Here is a 23712-nt window from a genome sequence, read left to right as displayed (position 1 = left end):
CATGCAATATGTACTTTTGGGTCAGTAACTGATTTTGATGTACACTCCCACCGTAGGTGGGTTGGTTTAGCAATTAGCAAGGTGGGTATATAAGGGGTGTTAGTTGCTTGTATTCTTATCTTGACAAAGGTCCACGTTTGGGACCAAAACATTGATCCTGTTTATACTTTCTATTGTTGGAATAAAGGACTTTTAGAAGACTGGTGAGTGCACCCCTTTTTTCAAGTCTATATACAGGACCTGGAGGTCTTTTATGGGCAGTCACCCCAGCAATCTTATAAAACGTGAGTGTGGATACATCTCGACTATATATATATATATATATATATATATATATATACACACACACACACACACCCACAAGATCATGGTGCTGTATACTGGGGTAAACGGTTGCACTTGTGAGGCAGCTGCCAAGCAGTATTACACCAGTCCAGGGCCTCGGTACAGGTAACCGCAGCTAGTTTTATTAGCAGCACAAAAATAAACAGAACTAAAAGTAAATCCTGGCCTGTCCAGCTCTAACTAAACAAAATGATTCTCTATCTCTCTTTCAGAGTGGAGGGGCCTAACGTCCCTCTCACAAAACAGAAGTCTTTAGCACAACACTTATATTCAGTGATCACATTGTCTCTCAACAGGCCTCTGACCTATTCCCCAGGCCGTGATAAACTTACTATAGGGACTGACACACTTCATCTGTATCAAACAGGTGGTGTGGCAATCAAGGCTGCTAATCATCTTCTGTCTAACAGATAGAAGCTAAAAACCTGGGGCATATACATCTCCCCTTGACAATCTTTCCAGGGTTTTTTGTCATATATATATATATATATATATATATATATATATATATTCATATATATTCATATATATACACACACATACAAAGTGCCTAATACTAGAAGTTGCTCTAGTTGTAAATGGAATTGCAGTTTGGAGCGCCCTAGCTATAAATGTAATTGCAGTTTGGAGTAAAAAAGCAATGACGTATTTTGAGTGTATTTATATGATGGGTTTTATTAGAAATAAACTGCAGTGAGGATTTATTTTTGTCAGTTCTTTCTAGATTATAACAAGTATTATATGGTCCCCATAGCAAAAACTGCCTACACACAAACATATAATCAAATAAATTATACAATTCTTGCTACATTTTACATATATTTGAAAAACAATAATGCTTTATAACCCCAGAGATTGTACAGTCATATCAATGTGATTTTCCAATGATAATCCTATTAATTATATTATTGCAATGCATATATCATTTTAAATCTGTGTGTACAACTGAATTAAAAACGATGACATTTTCTGTGGTAGTTGTTTTCAGCAAAAGATAACATACTGACACACATTTGGATCAGGCAAGTACCATAGATGGTTATTGTTTGTGGTGAAACACCTCAAAACAAAAACACCATTAAAGCAGCATGCCATTTCCAGTGTCTCTACCATGGCAACCACAGTAACATGATGTATAGCATTAAGCAAAGGCTTTGGAATATCCCTCTGAGCTATAATTTCACTGTAAAATCCTCCCCCTGCTTTTCCACCTCCTACCATCAGCTGAAAGCCTGTATCTGCATAGTAGACTGACAAAGCCATACTTGTATTCCCACCAGAAAAGGAGACAATGACTCAGCTGAGCATAGCTAAGAAACATTACCATCAATTTGATATTTAACAAAAAAACTTCCATGTGAGATTGCCGTTTTCAAAATTTTAACTGATCTTGTGTTGACATGAACAGCAATGAATTTTTCTGGTCAACCACCATGACTGGTGGGATTAACTTTGTCTTGATGTGGTTAACTATTTAGCAAAGTGACGCTGGTTTTGGCATTAAATTATTTATTATGAATACAGATATTAAGGTACCAGGTACGGATGAGATACCATGATTTGTGGGAATGGAGAAGATAGTTGCATTATTTTGAATCTGGTTAGCATGTTCACAATAAACAGAGTCCAGGCACTATTTAAAAATGAATAGTAAATATTGCATATGTCATTAGTTTTCAAGAGGCAAATCTCAGGTGGTAATTGACCAAGAGTGGAGAGATGCCAGGAGTCAGTTCTTTCTCAATCCAGCTTATTCCTGGTTGCTGTCACTCTAGGAAACATTCCATAACCAGGTGGTCCAGGTGAATAGGATGTACGGTACCAGCCGCGATAGGTAAGGTGCCAGCACAGGGTCCCTGTTGCTGCACCAATCACACTCTGTGTATAGCTAGGGGCATAAAGTGCTGTGCACAACAAAAGCATATTGTATAGTCCCAGAAGACTGGCATTCAGCAAGAAGACTAAATGCAGAGCAGTGCCAGCTGGGTAGCCCCTTCGCAGGTAACGTACAAACACAGATAGCTCTTCTGCCAAAGATAAGCTGCATAGGGTGAGGGTAAAGGTTTGGGGAGAAATATGATAACCCTGCCATTGGTGCCCTTCTGCTTGACAGGTTTGTCTATTTTCCAGCCGAGGTAGAAGCAGTGTACCAGGTGGCATTGGCTGGTGACAGGAACCAGTAAGATCCTCCAAAAGCTTGAAAAGGTAGGGAAAACCTTGGCACAGAGCTGTACTTACTCCCAGCCTTGTCAGGTGCATAAGACAGAGTAGTGGACGACCAGTAGGTACCAAAGACACCAGCAAAACAAATCCACAGAGGAGCAGAAATGTCCAACCGCAGGAGCAATGCACGAACTTCCTGTGGAGGGAAGGCAGTTAGAGTGTGTGCTGTTTGGGATAGGAGGGAAAAGCATGTACAAACTATTGGAGGGATGAAAGTGAAAACATGCAGGGATATAGGTTAAGTTGTTTTATCTATGCAAGAAACATGAACTATTTCTTAAACATCTTGTAAGGGACAATAGTCTGTGACCAAACAAATATAAAGTGTTTTAGGGGTCTATTTACTAAGCAGTGTTAGGAGACAGAGTGAAAAGTGATGTCTGTGATAAGGTGCCAGCCAATCAGCTCCCAACCTTCATCTCACAGGCTGTGTTTGAAAAATTACAGTTGGGAGCTGATTGGCTGGCACCTCATCACTTCCTTATCACTTTTCACTCTGTCTCCTACCACTGCTTAGTAAATAGACCCCTTAATCTTAAAAGGGAGCAGTAAAGTTTAATATGACATACACAAGCAGCGGCATGACAGGGCTGCAGTGTGCACTGTGCCGACCACACCCCCTGAGCACATGACATCATGATGCCAAGCAGAGGGGGCGGAGTCATGAAGATGCTCCAAGCAGCTGTACAGACTGCAGGGTGTGTCAGAAACAAGAGCTGTGGGTCAGCGACAGGGTTCTGTGCTCTCACTCACATATATGACATTACAGCTGCAATTTCAAAACTTGTTCATTCCTGTTTACCATTATGGGGCCTATTTATCAATTAATATTTGTGATATATCTGTAGTGCATCGCCGGGTGTAACTGATATCGTTCACAGACATATCGGGTGTATACACCCGCAGATGCCCTACAGATATATCACCCGCTCAATGGAATGGGCGATATATAGATCAAGTGTATACCCAGCTTTAGATTCTCTGCTTGCTCGCCCATATGTTGGGTACAGGATCATTAAGCACTGAATCAGTACCCACCTGTGACTTGCCTCTGTATGCTCCTGCTAGCTTCAGTGAGTTTCCCTACCCTTGCCACTTTCAATGTGTCCAACCCAGTCTGTGGTGTGATATTATAGTTTGGTACTGTTGCTCTGCCATTGTATATTGAATATATGCTCTGTAACCCTATGACTATTCTGTATGTTTACCATGTACTGTGCTGCGTACACTTTGTGGCACCTTTATAAATAAAAATGAATAATAATAATTATAGTGTTTTTGCAGAAGCTGGTGATAAACATAGTAATACACTTGTTTACACCTATAAGCAAAAACAGGATCTGTATTTAAGGGGTAATGTTCTGGAATTAGCTGTAAAGGGAGTAGCATGCACAACATGTATATGCTGGGTGGTCAATTGGCATCATTATCGTGCTTCATGCCCACAATTTGTGCACTTCATAAATGACCCTTAAAGAACTTATTGCTAGAAATGAGGCCTCTGGCTGCAAGTGTTAGAAAGCGCTAACACTAGTGCATCATATTAATACTACAGTGCTCAGACATGGAGAAGGATTAAGTACCAAAGTACAAACAACTTGCAGTCAATTGCGCCCCTCCGGGATACAGGGATTCCCAAGGTACAGGAAAAATTCCAGGAAACCCTTGTCCTTAACAATATTACACAGTCCTCTTCCGGAACCTTCTCAGCCTCTTTGGACAAGATACTTCTTCAAACGAATGAACATATGTGTTTTTCCTCAAAAAGAAGGTATATTCACAATATAGTGAAGCATAGTTTATTTAATACAATAAAAAAATAATATAAAACAATCTGACAGAGTAGCAGCGTACCAGAATGTGTGGGGTGTATAGTGGCACACACCCAAATAGGCATAAATTTGAGGTATTAACAGTCGCCTCCCTGGTATTAGGTCTCTGCAATCCCCCTGGTAATGTGTTCCAAATACTCTGTTCCCACACAGTGTCACCTGGTATAGTCTGCTCCTTTTCTGAACTCACCAACGCGTTTCTGCTCCCATAGAGCCTTTATTAAGGTGTGATTCCTATGCTAACCTTCTCCATATATATATATGGAGAAGGTTAGCATAGGAATTACACCTTGATATATATATGGAGAAGGTTAGCATAGGAATTACACCTTGATAAAGGCTCTATGGGAGCAGAAACGCGTTGGTGAGTTCAGAAAAGGAGCAGACTATACCAGGTGACACTGTGTGGGAACAGAGTATTTGGAACACATTACCAGGGGGATTGCAGAGACCTAATACCAGGGAGGTGACTGTTAATACCTCAAATTTATGCCTATTTGGGTGTGTGCCACTATACACCCCACACATTCTGGTACGCTGCTACTCTGTCAGATTGTTTTATATTATTTTTTTATTGTATTAAATAAACTATGCTTCACTATATTGTGAATATACCTTCTTTTTGAGGAAAAACACATATGTTCATTCGTTTGAAGAAGTATCTTGTCCAAAGAGGCTGAGAAGGTTCCTGAAGAAGACTGTGTAATATTGTTAAGGACAAGGGTTTCCTGGAATTTTTCCTGTACCTTGGGAATCCCTGTATCCCGGAGGAGCGCAATTGACTGCAAGTTGTTTGTACTTTGGTACTTTTTGTTTAGGTTTATTGAGGGTGTTGATGACCATCCTCGTGGTCAGTGCAGCACTGTGTGTAGTGGAGCGCAAGTTTTTCAATATTTATATATGGAGAAGGATTTGATGCATACTTTGTGAGCAGTTTTATCTGCAATCTAGAGGAATCATGACTAAGCAGTGTGTCCCAGGAGAGCAGAAGATATATAATGATAGAAGAGAAACAGAAATGCACATGAGAGATGCACCCATGGGCCCCGGCGTACATCTGACAAACAGAATGTCTGTAACAATAGTGATTCTATCTATCTACCAGCATGTTATGCCTTTAAGATCATACTTGGGAATGGTTTTCTGCCAGGTCTCATATCACCTGATCTACCAATAGCAATAGCTGCTTTCATGGTCCTGCTCTTCACTCTAATGCTGTATACCACATAACCCAAAAGAAAGCTGAAAAGTTACAACAATAGAGCCCAACTGCTGTTGAACCCCAACTACAGATTTTTTTTAATGTAAATTTTATTGAGATCACAGAATACATCGAAGACCGCAACAAATAAAAAACTCAATATTAAGAGACGTAGGCAAAACAAATATCAGGTCTATGCAAAAAAAAATACCCAGACAATTATGTGATCAATTTTATATTATAACGAGAGAGAGAGAGAGAGAGAGGAGAAAGAAAGAAAAAAGGAGAAAACCCCCCTCTGGGATAGGTTCTAAGGACAAAAACATAAAAAATTACCATATATAGGTGGCTATTAGAACTCCAACTCCAGATTGATGTTAATATGGTGTTTTTATGTGAAGTCTGATAGAAAGGAAGATTACATATACAGTACATGATATACTGGACACAGAACTTCATCGAAAACATTATAGCAAAATTCCCTAGGTGACATGTGATTTGTTCTTCTACCATGACTTACTTTGTTTTTAACTTTGTTACAAAAGGGTGTCAGGACGGGTTGGGTACAGAATGCCGGCACTCAGAATCCCGATGCTGGCATCTCGAGTGGGTTACAATCCAGACACAACCACGTAAACTAACCCTACTCCTAAACCTCCCTCCCCACAGCCTAAACCTAACCCCCACCGAATGCAGTCTAACCCTAACCCTCCCCCTAACCCCAATACTTACCATCGGGTTGTCAGCGGTTGGTATGCTTGTGCAGGGATTCCGGCATTACAGTTGGCTGGGATCGTAACTACATCCAGTCACGACATATCGTAATCATTTTTAGGTCTGAGACACTGTATGCCCATTTTGGAGCTGCACATGCGTAGGGACGTTTGTGTGTTTTTCGTTTGTAGAACAGGATTTTATTCAATTCAATGATTGGGGTCAAAAGTGCGCAAAAAAAAAAAAAAAAAAAGCTTATGAGATTTACATATGCTGACCATGACTAATTACTGACCTGGGGTCCAGCAAGAGCTCACCTTCTCCTCATTGTGACCCCAAAGCATACTTTACCAACTCTCTCCAATTGTCAGAGACTCCCTGACGAGTTTAGCAATCTCCCTGATTGCACCTTACCCTCATTATGTAGCTCTTACGTACTTGGGGAAAAAAAAAGATATCAGAGATATATACATTCAAATGGTATAATCAGTACCATTTCCCTGCATTGGCTATAAGGCACAATGATCCCTATGGCTACATGCATTTTCACATAAGGTTTCAATTGGTCACTTATATGGAACCCCTTGTAAAAAAAAAACAATACATCAGTAAACCATGAAGTCTGTTTGTTTTTATCACTAAAAAGATATTACCAGTTGCTTTGGGGCTTGTTTACATTTGGATGCAAAGGTGGGTACACACCTGACAGATATATCTGCAGATCGAGTGATCATACACGCTGAACGGCCATCACCTGCGGGTCCCGGCGACCAGGGGGCGTGTCGGGGGGGGGGCATTTCCCAGCGGGTGGGGGGCATGTCCCGCCCCCTCCTCGTGGCTGCCACTGTGTGTGTACGGGCGGTCTGCAGACCGCCCGTACAGACCTGCCGATGGACAGATATGTCTGCAGACATATCTGTTCATCAGCTGTGCCGCACAGCCATTGCGATATATCGGTGAACGCCGACGCTGTAACCAGCTTAAGTAAATTTTATGACAAGCCTCACAGATGTAGCAGTACACGCCGACATATCTGCCGCACTCATAGGTGCTGCTTTCACAATCTCCCTGAAATGCTTTTTCAAAAGTAGGCAAGTATGCCCCACAGCACACTACCTGGCCTAACCCACAAATTAACCTGCATGTAGAAGTTGCAGATTGTAGTGCAAAATTATTTGATTTCTAATTTGTAACATTATAGAAGGTTTTGCACCAGCCATATAGTGTATTGTGTGAATACTATATAGGAAACCTTGGGAAATTGAGATGGAGTGCAGGTTTCTAAATTAAGAGATTGAAGTTAAGATGTGAGTAAGGTGTTGAAGTAAGAGGATCTAGAATGAAAGATCCTGGAAGCCAGCTCATATATTGTTCTGTAAAACATTGGTAAAATGCTAATTGTATGAAGGAATTTGGTTATGATGCAGTGACTGCAAACATCTTCAGAATGAGGGACAATGCAATCAGGTTGGCTAACATTTATTAAAAGAAAAAAATTCTCATAGCTAGAAAATCTCTTAGGCTGGGTACACACTAGACTAGACAACCTGTGTACCCAGCCGACGGCAGACGCGACGATACGACATATAATGCGGTCCGTACACACCATACAATTTGGTGAACGACTGCACGATATGTCGTTCCCAGCCGCATCCAAATGCATGGGGTCGTCAGGCACATCTCCAGATTGAGCAGCATGTACGGCAGATCTGGAGACGCGGCGGATGACCCCGCGGGAGCGCGCATAATCCGTATACACTGGACGATTTGAACGATTTGTCGTTCTGATCTGTCGGAAAATGACAAATCGTGTAAAATAACAATCATTGAGGACCCCTGCCGACGATACGACATATTGTTCGGTCCGTACACACCACACGATTTGGTGAACGACATCGCGATATGCCGTTCCCCCGCCATATCCAAATGCATGGTGTCGTCAGTCACAACTTCAGATTGAGCAGCATGTACTGCAGATCTGAAGATGTGGCGGATGACCCCGCGGGACCACACATAGGAGCTCATTCAGAGCCGGTCGCTAGCAAGGGGCCACTCGTTGCAGACGATGTTCACTAATGTGCGCATGCGTGTAGTTCGCGGTGCACGTGCGCAAACTAGTACGAGCGATTGCAAATTTCTCGCTCGCCCTGCAAAGACAGCCCAGTGGAATGAGTGACAGGAGAGGCCGTTTGTGGGTGGTAACAGGGGCAGGCCAGTAGTAACGGGAGAGTGGAGTTGTGAACCCAGGCGTGCCAGAGTGTTTTCACGCCGTTTCTGGGGCGTGCATAATTAACAGTCAGCATCATAGTTCACATCACCTGGTTGATTTTTACACTGAACTGCTCGCAGTGCTTGTGGTAGGGGACAGACAACCGCAAGTGCTGCGGTCAGATTCGATTGATCCCGATGTACCGATGGTTGTATAGAATTCCTGGAGATGACGTACACAAGTGGGCGGCTAAAGACAGGCTGGTGAGCGTCTAGAAACTCAAGGTGATCACTCGCCCAGACATAGTGGGTGTGCTTATGCCTTGCCGTGCGATCACCTGCCGTGACGTCACTTAGCTGAATTTCCATATGCTGGGAGCGAGCGGTCGCAACTAGCGAGGGTCTGAATCAAGCCCATAGTCCGTACACACTAGACGATTTGTCTTTCCCATCCGTCGGAAAATGACAAATGGTTTAAAAAAATCAATTAGTGTGTACCCAGCTTTAGAGAGTAACTGGTGGGTATTATCCTTGTGCAGCAATGCCTATTTCCCTATATATTGTAAGCTTGCGAGCAGGACCTTCCTATCTCTGTGTTTGTCTGTTATTACTCAGTTTTGTTCTATTAACGATTCCAATTGTAAAGCAACAGAATATGTTTGCGCTATATAAGAAACTTAATAAATAAATAAATCAGGTCTGGTAGTATACTTTTATACTTTTAGTAATACACATCTTGTGCCTTCCAACTGCACTTAGGCAGAGAAGAGCATTGCTACTTTGCTGATGTAAAACAAATCTTAAAAACACACAAGTGCTACATGTAATAAAGGCAACCCTGATTTTCCCTCAATCTCATGAATAATATGACAGATATGTATCGTTAGTGAGAGGACTGATTTTAAAGTATTCGTAATTTTACTTTTGCAGTTATGGTTACATTTTTGCACAGTGCGCTTTTCAGATTTCCCAACTCCCCACATAGCTGGATGCACTTTGTGGTGGCATCTCCTGAGAGCAGACAAGACAAAAACCTGGATTTGTGCTGCTCATGAAATATCCTTCATAAATTATTTCCAATGTGCGCAGCAGAACATACATCAAACCAAGTACCTAAAATATAACCTAAAGATAGCCGTACTTGTATAGCCAGTAATAGGATACACAGGAAGCATAAATAGATGTACACTGGATGAGAGGATATAGCTGGGGTAACTAGGTTAACATAAAATAGTCTGGCAAACATATAGAAAAGTATTTAACTTATTTAACTAGTTTACAAAATACATGTAGAAATGGGGAGAGATTACTCCAAGTAACAATATACAATCTGGCAGAGAGTGATGAGCTCAGGAGTAGTATAGACGTAAAAGATGCTGTGGTCCATTGATTAATCATCTTCTAGTTTAGTTTAGGAAATGAAGCAAACATCTGGTTACTATGAGTTACAGCACTTTGTACCAGTGTTATAAATGTCCCTGCCTACATTTATGTGGAATATGCTTAGAGGCACTGCTTGGCATAAAAATCCAGAATGCTGGCTGATAGTATAAATAACCATGGCATGTTGTGTAGCAGCAAAGTCAGAATGTTGCCAGACAAAAAAAACCAAAACATTACACTAAAAATCAACAGATAAGTGATATAGTAGTACTGCATGGCATCATCAGAAACGTACTGTACCAATTAGCAGAATATGGAGCAATTAAAGGAAAACTGGGCATTATGGAGCACTGTATTTTGCTTGCATACTTTCAGCCATACCATTCAATAAAGTGAGCTCCAATACAAAGGGGTGACCATAAGAAACAGAAGAACCAAATGTAAGAGGTAGCAGGTTTTTGATTGTGCAGAGGTTTCAGCGAGTTAGCAGTTAGATATAAAGCAGCAATGTATATCAAGGCAACAGCAGGTTGGTTCACCATAGTAAAAATTGCTGTTGTAAATCTTTCTGCTAACTTGTCAAAATCGCAATGCGTTAAAAAAAATCTACTCCCTATTTGGCCCATAGGGTAACATGCATGTATTGCAGGGTAAGATGTAAAATGCAAGCTGGGTTATAGAATATCAACTATGAGGCTATGCAGAATGTGATCAATTTCACATTTCATGGATCAGAATCAATATACTGGTTAGAATTTACTTTGTAATATATTCTAAATAGGTACAACCCAATTCAACCCTGGTTCTGAGCCCATTGTTACTTAAGGTCCATACCAAAACCATGCCTATTATTACCAGCCCAGCTCACATCTTTATGTGAATTTAATATACTTACACATTGAAGAAGTTATTGGAGTTGGAGAAGATGCTCTGGGGGTTACTTAGTCCCTGCAGGAAAGGGATCAGACTGACCACGGCTGCCAGCCACAAGTGATATCCTCTTCTCATACACATACTGCCCACTATACGGGCACAGATATCCGAGCAGGCACACACTGGGGCACACATCAAGTTGCTGAGAGTAGCCATGTCAGAATATGGACAGTGAGTTTGGTAGATGGTGTTGAACTCAGGGTAAGGTTGGCAGATTACAATAGAAAAGCTAGATCAGAAGTAATATAAGGTGCAGTAATAAAGAGCTATATGGAAAACAAATAGGTGAAATATCAGAGAGGACAGATTGTGGCATAGAACCGACAGGCAGATTCATAGCACAGCTCACTCACAGCAGACATGAAGATACAGGCACATAGCACACAATCCCAGAAACTGCTCCACAACAGCTGTTAGCCTGCCCTTCACCCCCTCCCCAGGAAGGACGGCTCAAGTCCCATCCCCCTATCAGCTGCTGAGCGCCTCACATATGACACTGGGACCCTGTCCATATTGCTCTGTGCAGGACCATGTGCAGGTATGAGGACACTTTTTGGAAAGTACCCATTGTGCCATATGCCAAGCTCTGCAATTTCACTTTCATGAACCCTGTCACACATGCTGTCATGACACCATCCTTCTGTGAGAACCCATCACTACCAAGTGTACAGTATGCTACCACAAACACAAACCCTAACTATAGGACAGTAATAATTAAATGAAGCAGTGAAGCAACAACTGGAAACACACTGCACACCACCTCTCCTTAAGATACTAACAACTGTAAATACAACAGCTTGGTCATGTGTGTAATATGCCTTCACAATTCATCTGGCAAAACATCCTTAAATTAGGAAAATATTTTTCAAATTGGATGTGTACTAGATATTGGAGTTCTCAAGACACAACTTGTAACCAACAAACCAACATAAGAGAGGAACAAATGTTATTTATAGAGAAAATCACACAGATATTACTGTGTCTAACATGCAGACATGGTGCCACTCATGTATACATAGAGATTACATACATTGTTCCCCTTGTACGGATTATTTGTACTTACAGTAGCTGTTGGAAGCAGTAACTGGCCACAATCTGTACAACTGCACACTGAATGGAAATTTGAGCCAGAACCTGACTTCCCAATACATCACACTGAACCTGTGTGACATGTATCACGAAAACCAAGTAGTAATGACAAGCTACATAGACAATGCACATAGTGACCGCCTTCAGAATAAAAGAAAACACACCAAAAATTTGAGACACGTTTATTATAGAAGTGGGAGTCAGGAACACAACAAACCCACTATCCTCTGTAGTATTCTCTGTTCAGCATATGTCAAAAACAGGTGCCGCTGCTGTAGTCCAAACAAACCCAACTCCAAAACTGTGACATCAGTTATCAAGAGCTTTGCCCACTTGTCCAACTAGCCTCAGTAGGGTCAGTAGTCCATTCATTGTTTTACTGGTTCCTAAATAAAAATTCTCCCATACAATCACATTTATCCATTCGCACATATAAAGCATATATAATTTTATGAGCTGTCCATGTGCCTTCAGTCTCATAGCAAGCCAGTCAGTGAAGGAGGCTACCAGGAACAGGAGCTGCTAGCAGGGCTGCCGTCAGACTCTAGGCGTGCAGTACGCAGATCTTCTTCATAAGCTTCTGACTGGCGGTGTTCCCAGACACGAATGGTTCCATCCCACTAAAGTGAGGGTAAAATAAAATAAATGAGAAAATCAGACGTAGATACCTGAAATATGCAATGTTAGCCAAGATAGGACAGGCAATAGGTAGTTCATCACATAAATGATAACATACTGCACTATTTGGCTAGAAGATAATATTTTCATGCTGCTGACATATGGCTATTTGTAGCATAATGAAGCCAATAAATTCATTAGCAGTAAAATACACGTGAATAAGTGGTGACATCATTTCTATCACCCTTCAGTTTTACATAATACACTATGCTACCTGCATGTGATACTACACATAGTATGTGGCTGCACTACCCATCCCCCTCAATCACTAGGTAAAGGGTCTTTAGATTGTGAAATTACTTGTGATCATGTGATAACATCTGAACTATTTTTATTTTATTAATTCTGCTTAATTCCTCATTAAACATAATTCATACTTCTGCAGGCAGCATAGTAATATGTATACGCTTGGAGATGCCACTTTTCCATTCAGACTATACCAACAAGGCTGTTGGCCTCCATTTGCTTTGGACGTGTAACTGATCTGGTTATGTGACGTCACATTCCATGCTTCTTGTGTTGGCTGCCATTTTGGGCAACTGGACTCAAGAGAAGCATACTACATTTCTTTTTACTGATCACCTATTCGGCCAATGCTAGAATCTACTAGAGGCTCAGAGCACGGGGCGCTTAGTTGGTGTTACTGTTTACCCTGGCCTTGCTTGATCAGCTGATGTGTTAGGGAAAGAGCAAAAAGTAGTGTCTATTCATGCTTCTAAGTCCTAAGATGGTGGCCAGTGCAAGAGAAGGAAGATGGAGGGATGCCAACTAGCCATGCAAGCCCTTTCTGTGTAGCAGCCATTTTGCTGCTGTAAAGGGTCCAGATGTACCCCTCTACAAGCAGCAACTACAAATATAATTTATTTCATATTTGCAAAAGTTTAAAGAATAACTAAAGTAAATAAAATTTTATACAAAAAAAAAAAAATGATGTAACAAACAAGATGATTGATTTCCTGTCATTTGCACCTGACATATTCTCTTTGTGACCTCACATTACAATTGCTGTAATTACAGGGATGCTTCAAGTTATTGCTGGTATAGGCTATCAACAGAATAAAAGCCCACTCACTCAGTTTGCAATACATTAAATCACTTGCAGGTTTAGCTAAAGGCATTACTAACTGCACAATCTGTCACTACAGTATTTATTAAAGTGTTTTTGCCGAAAATCATAAAAAAAAAAAAATTACGTTTCAGAGGATTTCATTAAATATCAATGTGATGTATTAAGAGGGACCCTCTAGATTTTATTGGGAAAGCAATACACATAGCTTTCTGTCAGGACTGCAAAATTTACACATTTACTCAGCTCCGAAAAGCTTAGCTTTCTGAGCTTGCCCCTAACAACTAACACCAGCTTTAGATGTGCGCAATTGTAGCCTATGAGCTACACTAACACAACAGACATTTAACTAACTAACACAATTTTTTACGGAGAGGGTTCTGAAGGACACCTCTCCGGTAACGAATGCTTGCACATGCATATTTAGCAAACGGAGTCCGTGCCTAGAAGAAAAGTGATGGTGCTGTTTTTTCTTTGCATGGATGGGTTCTTATCAGAGCTCTTATCCCTGTAGGAAAATATTGATACATTTGACCTGATAAATACTGCTGTGATATGTGGAAATGCCTAGTGCTGCCCATGGAGTGCGCTTACGATCTTCCTTGCTTACTATCATTTTTAATACATGCATTAACCAGACCTACTTGAAACTGAATGACTCCATTAGTGGGTGTAAATAGCTTATTACAACCAAAAGGACTAACTCACCAACTCCCTTCCAGCAGTAACTGACCCCCTCCAGGCAAGCGCCGAACCCCACTCACCACTCATTGTCCCCCTCCCAGCATGGACCTAACCCGTCCAAGGAGGCATCCGAACCCTTCTCAGCACTCACATTCACCTCCCAGCACACACCGTCCCCTTCCAAACACGTAGCCCTCCTCCCAGCATGCACCGACCCCTCTTTAGCACTCACTGTCCCTCTCCCAGCACGCACCACTCCCCTCCCTCCGCAGCACTCACTTCCTCCCAGCGCGTACTGACCCCCCTATCACCAGACACCAACCCCTCCCACCAATCACTGTCCTCCTTCCAGCACGCACTGACCCCTTCTAAGCACTTACTGTCCCTCTCCTGCAGCACTCACTGACCCCCTCCCAGCACGTACCAACAACATCTTAGCACTCACTGAACCCCTCCCAGCACGCACCGAGCCCCTCCCAGCACGCCCCGAACCCTTCTCAGCAATGTCCCCATCTCAGCACTCACTGTCCTTCCAGCACACACCGACCCCCCCCTACCAGGACGCACCGACCCCTTCTAAGCACTCGCTGTCCTCCTCCCAGCAAGCATCGACCACTCCTAAGCACTCATTGTCCCCCTCCCACTAGGCACCAAAACCTTCTCAGCACTCACTATCTTCCTTCCAGCACGCACCGACCCCTTCTAAGCATTCACTGTCCCCCTCCCAGCACACGCACCGACCCCTTCTAAGCAATCATTGTCCACTTTCAGCACGCACCCCTCCTCTCCCCCCACAGCACTAACTGACCCCCTCCCAGCACACACCACTCACCCCTAGCACACACTGCCACTTTCCCAGCATGCATTGATCCCCTCCCAGCACACACTGGCCCTCATTCAGAGTCGATCACTCTGAATGAGGACGGGCACTTCTTGCTTTGAAGTGCTGCCTCCAGGTCGCAAGCTAAGCTGTGGGTTACCACCCACAGCTTAGCTTGCGATCAGGGTGATGGTCGCTATGGTCATCACCATCGCGACCATCGGGGCTTACGACAAGACCCTAAGGTTGGGTCTGGGCACTCGTAAGCCCCAGGGAACTTCCTGCTCTGTTTGAGCAGGAAGTTCCCCACTGACATCATCAATGATGTCAGTGGGGCCGCCCCCAAACGGCAAGTGTTCCAACTGGAACGCCTCCGTTTGGCCGGGCACGCCCCCGGCCCGTCCAGCAAATGGGGCGAGCTGTCACTCAACATTGACAGCTCGCCCCGTCTGCTACGAGACCCCTAGCGACGGAGCGCCCGTCCCTAGAGCGCCCATCGCTAGCCGAGTCTCGCGCATGCGCACGACGGAGCCGGCTCCGTCGTGCGCATGCTCTGTGGCGACCATCGACCCGGTTGCGAGCGCATCAGCACTTGCGACCGGGTCTGAATGGGACCCACTGTCCCTTTCCCAGCATACACCGACACCCGCTGAGCTCTATGCTCCCACCAGGCAACGTCTGCACCAGCACACTTGACTGATTTTCTTTGGGTTTATCTCCTGATGCACACCCAGTCTAATGGTTGGCGACACTGTCCTGTTTGTAGCTGTTCCGGCCGGGTTCTGCACTGTTGGACGAAGGGGAACTCGGCTCAACCCTTGTTGGGACAGCGGGCTCCTCTTCACACTGCACTGGTGCTCAGCATGTCATGACGTAATTACGTCACAATGGAGCCTCCCATGCTTGCCGAATGAGGAACACAGTGAGGCAGAGCTGCTAAGCCCCCACATCGCCCCCCCTACTATAATGCCGCCTCTGAACACACAGTCCCAGCAGGCAGCTATGTTCTATTAGGCGGTGTGACTGGGTGCAGGGTGAGGCGGGCAGGGCCCCATACCGTGCCCCAACCGCATGCACTGCACCCACAATAGTTATGCCTTTGACAGTACTGTGGACCTATACAATCACCTTTAATAAATGTTGTCAATGATATTTTCTAAATCTAGTATAGTTCCTAACACTTTGCAGATCACTCACAGAGCTGCTCACAAGCCTGTTGTCAAATGGGTGCCAGTTCACGTCCCGTACACATGCTTTGTGGTTCATCAGTTTCTTCACTACCTGACCAGTTAGTAAGTCATATACTGAGAGATGAAAAAAAGAAAGACAAATCAGTGTCACTATAATATCTATTGAATTGTATGATTACAATCATCTGATTCCATTATGCAAAAAATAGAAATAATAATCAATTAAAATTTCTGTTAATCAAAAACACTCATATAAATTCACTTAGAGGTGGTCTGTTTTTATTGCCTATATATGTATGTAAGTGTTAGTAGTCATGTGGCATGTAAGTAAAAGATCACCTGCTCCCAAATAATAATTATTATTATTATAATATTATTTGTATATGGAAATATATAGGTGTTCACCTTGCATTTCGTGTGTAGGCTTGACATCATTTGTGTATTAGTAAATAGTATACTGCACAGAGCTGGACATATGGTGGTTACCAGGTCAACACAGATAAAAAAAACACCCTGCTAGTGCGCTACCCAGTTTATTCTATTAGCAGACTGCTTACTAAACTGGTGCAGCATGTTTGTACTGACGACCACTCTCAAATCCAAAGAGATTGGAAGAAACGGGACTCCCCCGATTATGATGCTATGCTTGCTCAAGTTTGGCATGTTGCATTGGTGGAATATATTAGTAGTCTGCATCTTAACACAATTCAAATATTCCATTTGGTCTGGGAACCTTGGCACTCCTTTTATAATTCCTTGCTCCCTAGTACTTCTTCATGCTGTTTGTTTTGATTGTGTGCTTTGTCCTTTTTTGGGCTCCTGTCTGGCAGGGCCCTTGAGCCTTGAAGAACCTTCCCCCACTCACCCAGTCCCAACCCTCCCCCAACCCATCTCCTGTTGAATGTTATTAAATACTCCTACAACTCTGTTTTATCACAGATATTCTCTAACATGTTGTTATTTTTATTTTTGCTGAAATGTGTTTTATTGACTACATTACAGTGTATATTGATGTATTGATTCTACACCTGTGATTTGGTTTTTCTTTCTTGTATTATTTGTTTTTTTTAGTTCTATTGTTAAAGAGAGTTAACAAAAAAATAAAAAAAGAGTTATGGTATAACATACCTTTGTTAACTCTTTTTCTTTGAGGTCCATGGGGTCCACAGCCATTACGTTGGGTATGAATCCCGGTCACCAAACAGTTAATACAAACGAGCTCTCTGCTCCCAGGATGCACCAGGTTTCCTCCTCATATACCCCACCTCCTGCATCAGGTAGCCAGTTCGTTACCAAGCTCAAGCAGGCAGAGACAAACAAAGGGTAAGAAAGAAAAGACCCATACTTACGAGTCCAGACTCTCAAGAGAAGAAACTACGGAAAACCTCCCCCAGAACTACAGGTGAATCTGGGTGGGTGTCCTGTGGACCCCATGGACCTCGAAGAAAAAGAGTTAACAAAGGTATGTTATACCATAACTCTTATTTTCTTCTTCGGGGTCCATGGGGTCCACAGCCATTACTTTGGGGATATCCCAAAGCACTAACCCTACGGGCGGGGACGCTCCTGACTCTCGGAAGAGAGGAGAATCCTACGCCTGAAGGAGGCATCCTGAGAGGCAAAAGTGTCAAAGGCATAAAATTTGACAAAGGTATGGATGGAAGACCATGTGGCTGCTATACATAATTGCTCAGCAGAAGCACCCCGGCGGGCCGCCCATAATGGACCTACCGCCCTAGTAGAATGTGCCATCACTGAATCCGGCACACGCATACCAGCCTGTGTATAAGCCAATGAAATTGCCATGCAAATCCACCTGGCCAGTGCACGCTTATGACAACCATAAAGCACAAAAAGTGAATCGGACTTCCTCCATTTGCTTATGCGTTTAACATAAATTCTCAACGCACGGACCACATCCAGGGAAGCCTCACCTTGTGAGAGACTTGTGCCCTGAAATGCTGGAACTACTATTTCTTCATTAATATGAAATTTAGACACCACTTTCGGAAGGTAACTCTCCCTAGTACGTAGTACTGCTCTATCTTGATGAAATATCAAGAACGAAACCCGGAAGGAAAGCACAGCTAAATCCGACACTCTATGTGCAGATGCCATAGCAAGGAGGAATACCGTCTTTGCTATTAGCCACTTGATGTCTATTGAATTTAAAGGCTCGAATGGAGGAGCCTGTAAAACCTTCATAACTACAGTCAAGTCCCACGGAACAACCAGGGAAACGAAGGGAGGCTGGATCCTCAACACCCCCTGAAAAAAGGTCTTTATATCCGGTCTCAGAGCAATTTTATGTTGGAACTAGACTGAAAGAGCTGACACCTGTACCCTTAAAGAGGCCAGGCGTAGCCCTTTTTCCAGACCGCTTTGAAGAAAATCCAGCACTCTGGATATCAGGAATTTATGTGGATCATACCCTTTCAGTTCACACCACTGAAAGAAAGTATGCCAAACCCTATAATATATACGGGCTGAGGATGGTTTCCGTGCCTTCAGCATCGTCCGTATAACAGACTCCGAAAACCCCTTTTCCCTCAAGACGGAGGCCTCAAGTGCCATGCCGTCAAAGATAGCCGATGAAGATCCAGGTACCAGCAGGGACCCTGTAGCAACAGATCCGGTCTCAATGGCAGAGGCCATGGAGTGTCTATGGAGAGAGACCATAGATCTGTGAACCAGTGCCGTCTCGGCCATGCCGGAGCTATTAATATGACGGTGCTGCCCTCTTGTTTGATCTTTCTGACCACTCTGGGCAGAAGAGCAAACGGGGGAAACAGATATACCAGCTTGTAATGCCACTTTACTGTCAGTGCGTCTACAAACTCGGCTCTCGGATGTCTTGTCCAGGATCCGTACCTGGGAACCTTGTTGTTCCTTCTTGATGCCATCAGATCTATTTCTGGTAGACCCCACCTGTCCACAAGGTTCCGAAAAACCTGTGGATGTAGGGCCCATTCCCCTGCATTTATCTCTTGCCGACTGAGAAAATCGGCCTCCCAATTCAGGATTCCTGGAACGAACACGGCAGATATCGTGGGCAGATGAGTCTCTGCCCATACCAGGATTCTTGATACCTCTGCCAAGGCGGCCCGACTCCTCGTGCCCCCTTGATGATTTAGGTATGCGACCGCGGTGCGATTGTCCGACTGTATCTGCACCGACCTGCCCTTTAAGATTTCCTGAGCCTGCACTAAAAGCTTTGAATATAGCTCTTAGTTCCAGGATATTTATCGATAGCCGGCTTTCCGTCACTGACCACTTTCCTTGGAAAGTGTGTAACCCCGTCATCGGCCCCCAACCTTGAAGACTGGCGTCAGTTTTGACTAATGTCCAATCCGACACCCAAAAGGGGCGAACCTGCCTGAGATGCTTTGTCTGCAACCACCAGGTCAGGGACAACCGTACCTCTGGAGAGAGATGCAGCAGCTGGGACCTGATCGTGCGATGATCCTTGTTCCAGCGAGACAGAATGAATTGCTGCAGTGGCCTGGAGTGGAATTGAGCGTATTCCACTATTCTGAAGGTGGCCACCATCGACCCCAGGACCTTCATGGCTACTAGAACGGATATTTGCCTGTTGCGAAGCAACCTGCGTATTCGTGATTGTAGAGCAAGGATCCTCTCCTCCGGCAGATATATTCTCTGCACCACGGAGTCAAATCTCGCTCCCAAATGACACATCTGTTATACCGGACAGGGTGACGACTTTTGCCAGTTTATGATCCAGCCGTGACTGTACAGACATGATACTGTCAGCCTCAAATGATCCTGTAACTGCTGTGGGAACTGCCCTAGCAACAGGAGGTCGTCAAAGGCAAAATCCTGACGCCTTGGCGCCTGAGGCGTGCCATCATCACTGCCATCACCTTGGTGAATACCCGAGGGGCTGTGGACAGGCCAAACGGCAGGGCCTGGAACTGAAAATGTTCCTCCCCTACCGCAAAACGAAGACATTTTTGATGAGCCTGTGTGATTGGGATGTGAAGGTAGGCATCTTGTATGTCTAGGGACACCATATAGTCCCCCTGTTCCATTGCCAACACAATCGATCGCAATGTTTCCATCCTGAACCCGGGGGCTCGAACAAATTTGTTGAGCTCTCTCAGATTTAGAATAGGCCGGTATGACCCATTCGGTTTCAGAACCATGAACAGATTGGAGTAAAACCCCTCTCGGAACTGGTTCTCTGGCAACGGAATCACTACTTCTGATGCTAGTAAGGCAAGAATAGCCTTCTGAAGGGCCAAAGCTCTTTCTGAACCCTCCTGCGGGTTTACACAACAGAACCTTTGAGGAGGAGTCCTCCAAAACGTCAGGGCGTACCCTCGGGAAACAACTCCCCGAACCCAGGCATCCTCCGTCGTGAGGTGCCAGGGCTCTGAGAACCGAAGCAGTCGGGCCCCCACCCTGGGATCCCCCAGGGGGAGGCCCGTCCCATCAGGCCACTGGTTTATCCTGGACCCTAGATCCTGGACGTTTGTTCTGCCAGGGCTTCCTGGGTGCTGCCTTTCTTGGTGGAAACCCCCGAAAGGATGCCCTCCTCAATTTAGATGAGGTTGCTGACGGTAAACCTTTGAGGCTGCCATGGAGGATACAATTTTGTCCAGTTCTGGACCAAAGAGCACACCTCCTGTGAATGGAAGGAATTCTAGGGCCTTTTTGGACCCGACATCTGCCCTCAAATCCTTCAACCAGAGGATCCTACATGCCACCACGGACTCAGCTGAAACTTTAGAGGAAAGGACCCCTGCATCCAAGGTGGCATCACCCAAATAAGAGGCCCCTTCTCTAATAAAGGAGATCATATCCAGTTACTCCTTAGAGGCATCTGGTAAAGACTCCGTTAAGAGTTTTGGCCCACTCCTCAATAGCTCTTGCTACCCAGGCAGTGGCCATAGCTAGGCGGGTGGCCATTCCTGCCAGCGAAAAAATTGATTTGAGACAAGACTCCAGTCTCCTATCCGTGGTTTCCTTCAGCGAAACTGCTGGGATTAGCAAAGTGGTACGTTTAATCAGCTGTGCCACATGCGCATCAACTGATGGTGGATTCTCCCACTTGGCACAGTCCTCTGCTGGAAAAGGATATAGAAGCGCCATTCTTTTAGAAGAATGGCTTATCTTATCTGGACGGACCCAGGCTTCCTCCATAAGTTCTGATAAATGTTCAGACTTTGGGAATTATGCCTTAATCACTTTTTGGCGCTTGAACAGGGGGGCTTTCCTAAGCGGAAGATCCCCTTCCTCGATATTTAACACCGATTTTACAGCCCTTATCAGAAAAGGGACATCGGCTACTGGGAAATGATCATCACCCTCCTCGGAGCTAGACTCCTGCGAAAAGACCTGTGCCTGTTCCTCCTCGGAGGAGGCACTCGAGTACTCACTCATGTAAGGCGGTACATGGCGCCTAGATTTAGGCTGCTTTGGCTTGACAGCCTGAGGCTGAAAAACTCCCGAGGATGATGCCATAAGCTTACCAGCACCAGGGTCCATCCAAGGCGGCCACATCATGGGCATAGGATGCATCTGCTGAGGCAAACCCCAAACCGGTGGTACCGGGGCAGCCAGCCGTTCCACCACCTGAGCCATAACCTGAGAAAATGATGCCCAAGGAGGCTCAGGGCCTGAAACAGGCAAACTTAACTGGTGTGGTGGCTGTCTGAAACAGTTCCCACAAAGCCCATTTTGTAGAAAGTCCTGTGGGGACAAACCTGCCTTGCAGGCTACACAGGATATCAGCAACGGGGCTCCCGCCACCTGACCCTCAGACTCCTTAGACATAACACTATGCCACTGGTTCTGAGGGTATATGTGCTGCTTTCTACTCTCAACCCACACACCTGTAGCAAGGGAAGGGGAGAGACAGTGACAGTATACAGGAATTACAGTTCTTTTACAGAAGAAACAGTATCCATAAACAACAATCACATGTCATGCATAAATACTCTGCGAGCCATATGCATATAAGCTCTCACTACCATAATCAGCCTCAGCTTAGGTAGGATAGAGCCCTGTAAAAACCTAGACCAGCAGTAGGCAAGGTATACAGGGAGACTGCCCAGCGTCCCTCTTGTAGGAGCAGCGTTCAGAGAGCAACTGACATACACACTGGCTGCCCTATATGGAGGCTGGGAGGAACAATCCACAATCAACTGTGCCAGAGGACTGAACTAGCGTGTGGATTTCGGGAGGGGCTGCTGGGGTAGCGTACCTCCTCTATGCTGCTTGGACCTGCCCGGTAAACTGACCTGGCTGCCGCCACAAACCCCGGCTGGTCAGGAACATCAAATCCCGACTGTCTAGGCTAGGAGAACAAGCCGTATGCCTCCTGACTGCAACGCGCCTCCGGCCAGTCTCACCGCCGGAGGCCGGACCACCATGTGGTCCCGGCGTCAGCGGCCGCCGCGACCACCTGCTTACCTGCCATCCCCTTGATCCGGTTGCGGTCCAGGGCCAGAAAGCCCCTGCCGAATCCCCTGCCAAGGACCTGCCGAGGCTAGCGGTGCGGCGCCGGAGGAGGTATTTGCAGCACGTGGCCGGTGCGCCTCCAATCAGGCGCGAGGCTGCTTCCAGGACAGTTCAGACCACCCGCTGAGATAGAGAGTAAAACTCTCTTTTTTTTTTTTTGTACTCGTCTGCAGGACTGCTCCAGCAGTCCCACTGTCTATGTGGTGAACACACCAAACAGGAAGAACTGGCTACCTGAGGCAGGAGGTGGGGTATATGAGGAGGAAACCCGGTGCATCCTGGGAGCAGAGAGCTCGTTTGTATTAACTGTTTGGTGACCAGGATTCATACCCAACGTAATGGCTGTGGACCCCATGGACCCCGAAGAAGAAAAAAAAGCAACCTGTTCCCTTCCTTTGTACTGGAAACTGGGCGAGAGCAGCAGCTGACTCTTCAGTGTGTATCCCAGAAACATGGACTCTGGTCATTGCGGCTGAAATGCACTGTATGGTCACTGTTCAGAGTTATGCATCAGAAACCCTCCAGTGCTGTTCTGAACACAGCTAGAAAACAATGTGAGTTGGAATCAATGGGAGTAGAAAATGGGCCGGAGAGGGACAGGAGCCATACCATGACAACGATGGAGGTTGCGGGCTGGTATTGGGGGCTCAAGTTGGGACTAGAAGTCTAAATAATAGGAGATATGGTAAGAACTTACCTTTGTTATCTCTATTTCTACGAAGTCCATAGGGTTCCACAGGATACCTTGGGGTATAGGTGATGACGTCAGGCATCGGGCACCATAGAGTTAAAGTTCTCAGCCTCCCAGGATGCACTAGGGTCCCCCTCCTATACCCCATTCCCGAGCCAAGGCATCTCAGTTA

The 23712-nt window shown here is 44.9% G+C and overlaps 2 protein-coding genes across 6 annotated transcripts in view; both read right to left on the bottom strand.

Moving 5' to 3' along the window:
• Positions 1 to 1290: 1290 nt before the first annotated feature.
• On the bottom strand, positions 1291 to 11266 carry FITM1 (fat storage inducing transmembrane protein 1). The gene is made up of 2 exons (XM_088470251.1): positions 10802 to 11266; positions 1291 to 2704 (listed from the first exon to the last, which is right to left on the bottom strand). The coding sequence occupies exons 1-2, from the start codon at positions 10993 to 10995 to the stop codon at positions 2086 to 2088; spliced, it is 813 nt and encodes a 270-aa protein (XP_088326377.1). The 5' UTR covers positions 10996 to 11266; the 3' UTR covers positions 1291 to 2085.
• An 829-nt stretch (positions 11267 to 12095) lies between these two features.
• The window catches only part of DCAF11 (DDB1 and CUL4 associated factor 11), a 47496-nt gene continuing 35879 nt past the window's right edge, over positions 12096 to 23712 (bottom strand). For all 5 annotated transcript variants that reach the window (XM_088470010.1, XM_088470009.1, XM_088470006.1 and 2 more), the window contains 2 exons: positions 16374 to 16480; positions 12096 to 12548 (listed from right to left, as the gene is read on the bottom strand). In XM_088470010.1, coding sequence (XP_088326136.1) covers positions 12432 to 12548; positions 16374 to 16480 — 224 coding nt within the window. In that variant the 3' untranslated portion in view covers positions 12096 to 12431. The remainder of the gene's footprint in view (positions 12549 to 16373; positions 16481 to 23712) is intronic.

This window comes from Taudactylus pleione, unplaced genomic scaffold (assembly GCF_031769625.1).
Source record: "Taudactylus pleione unplaced genomic scaffold, aTauple2 ptg000095l, whole genome shotgun sequence".
Taxonomy (NCBI): domain Eukaryota; kingdom Metazoa; phylum Chordata; class Amphibia; order Anura; family Myobatrachidae; genus Taudactylus; species Taudactylus pleione.
Note: the sequence above shows the minus strand (reverse complement) of the source record. Positions and strands in the feature narration are given on the sequence as shown.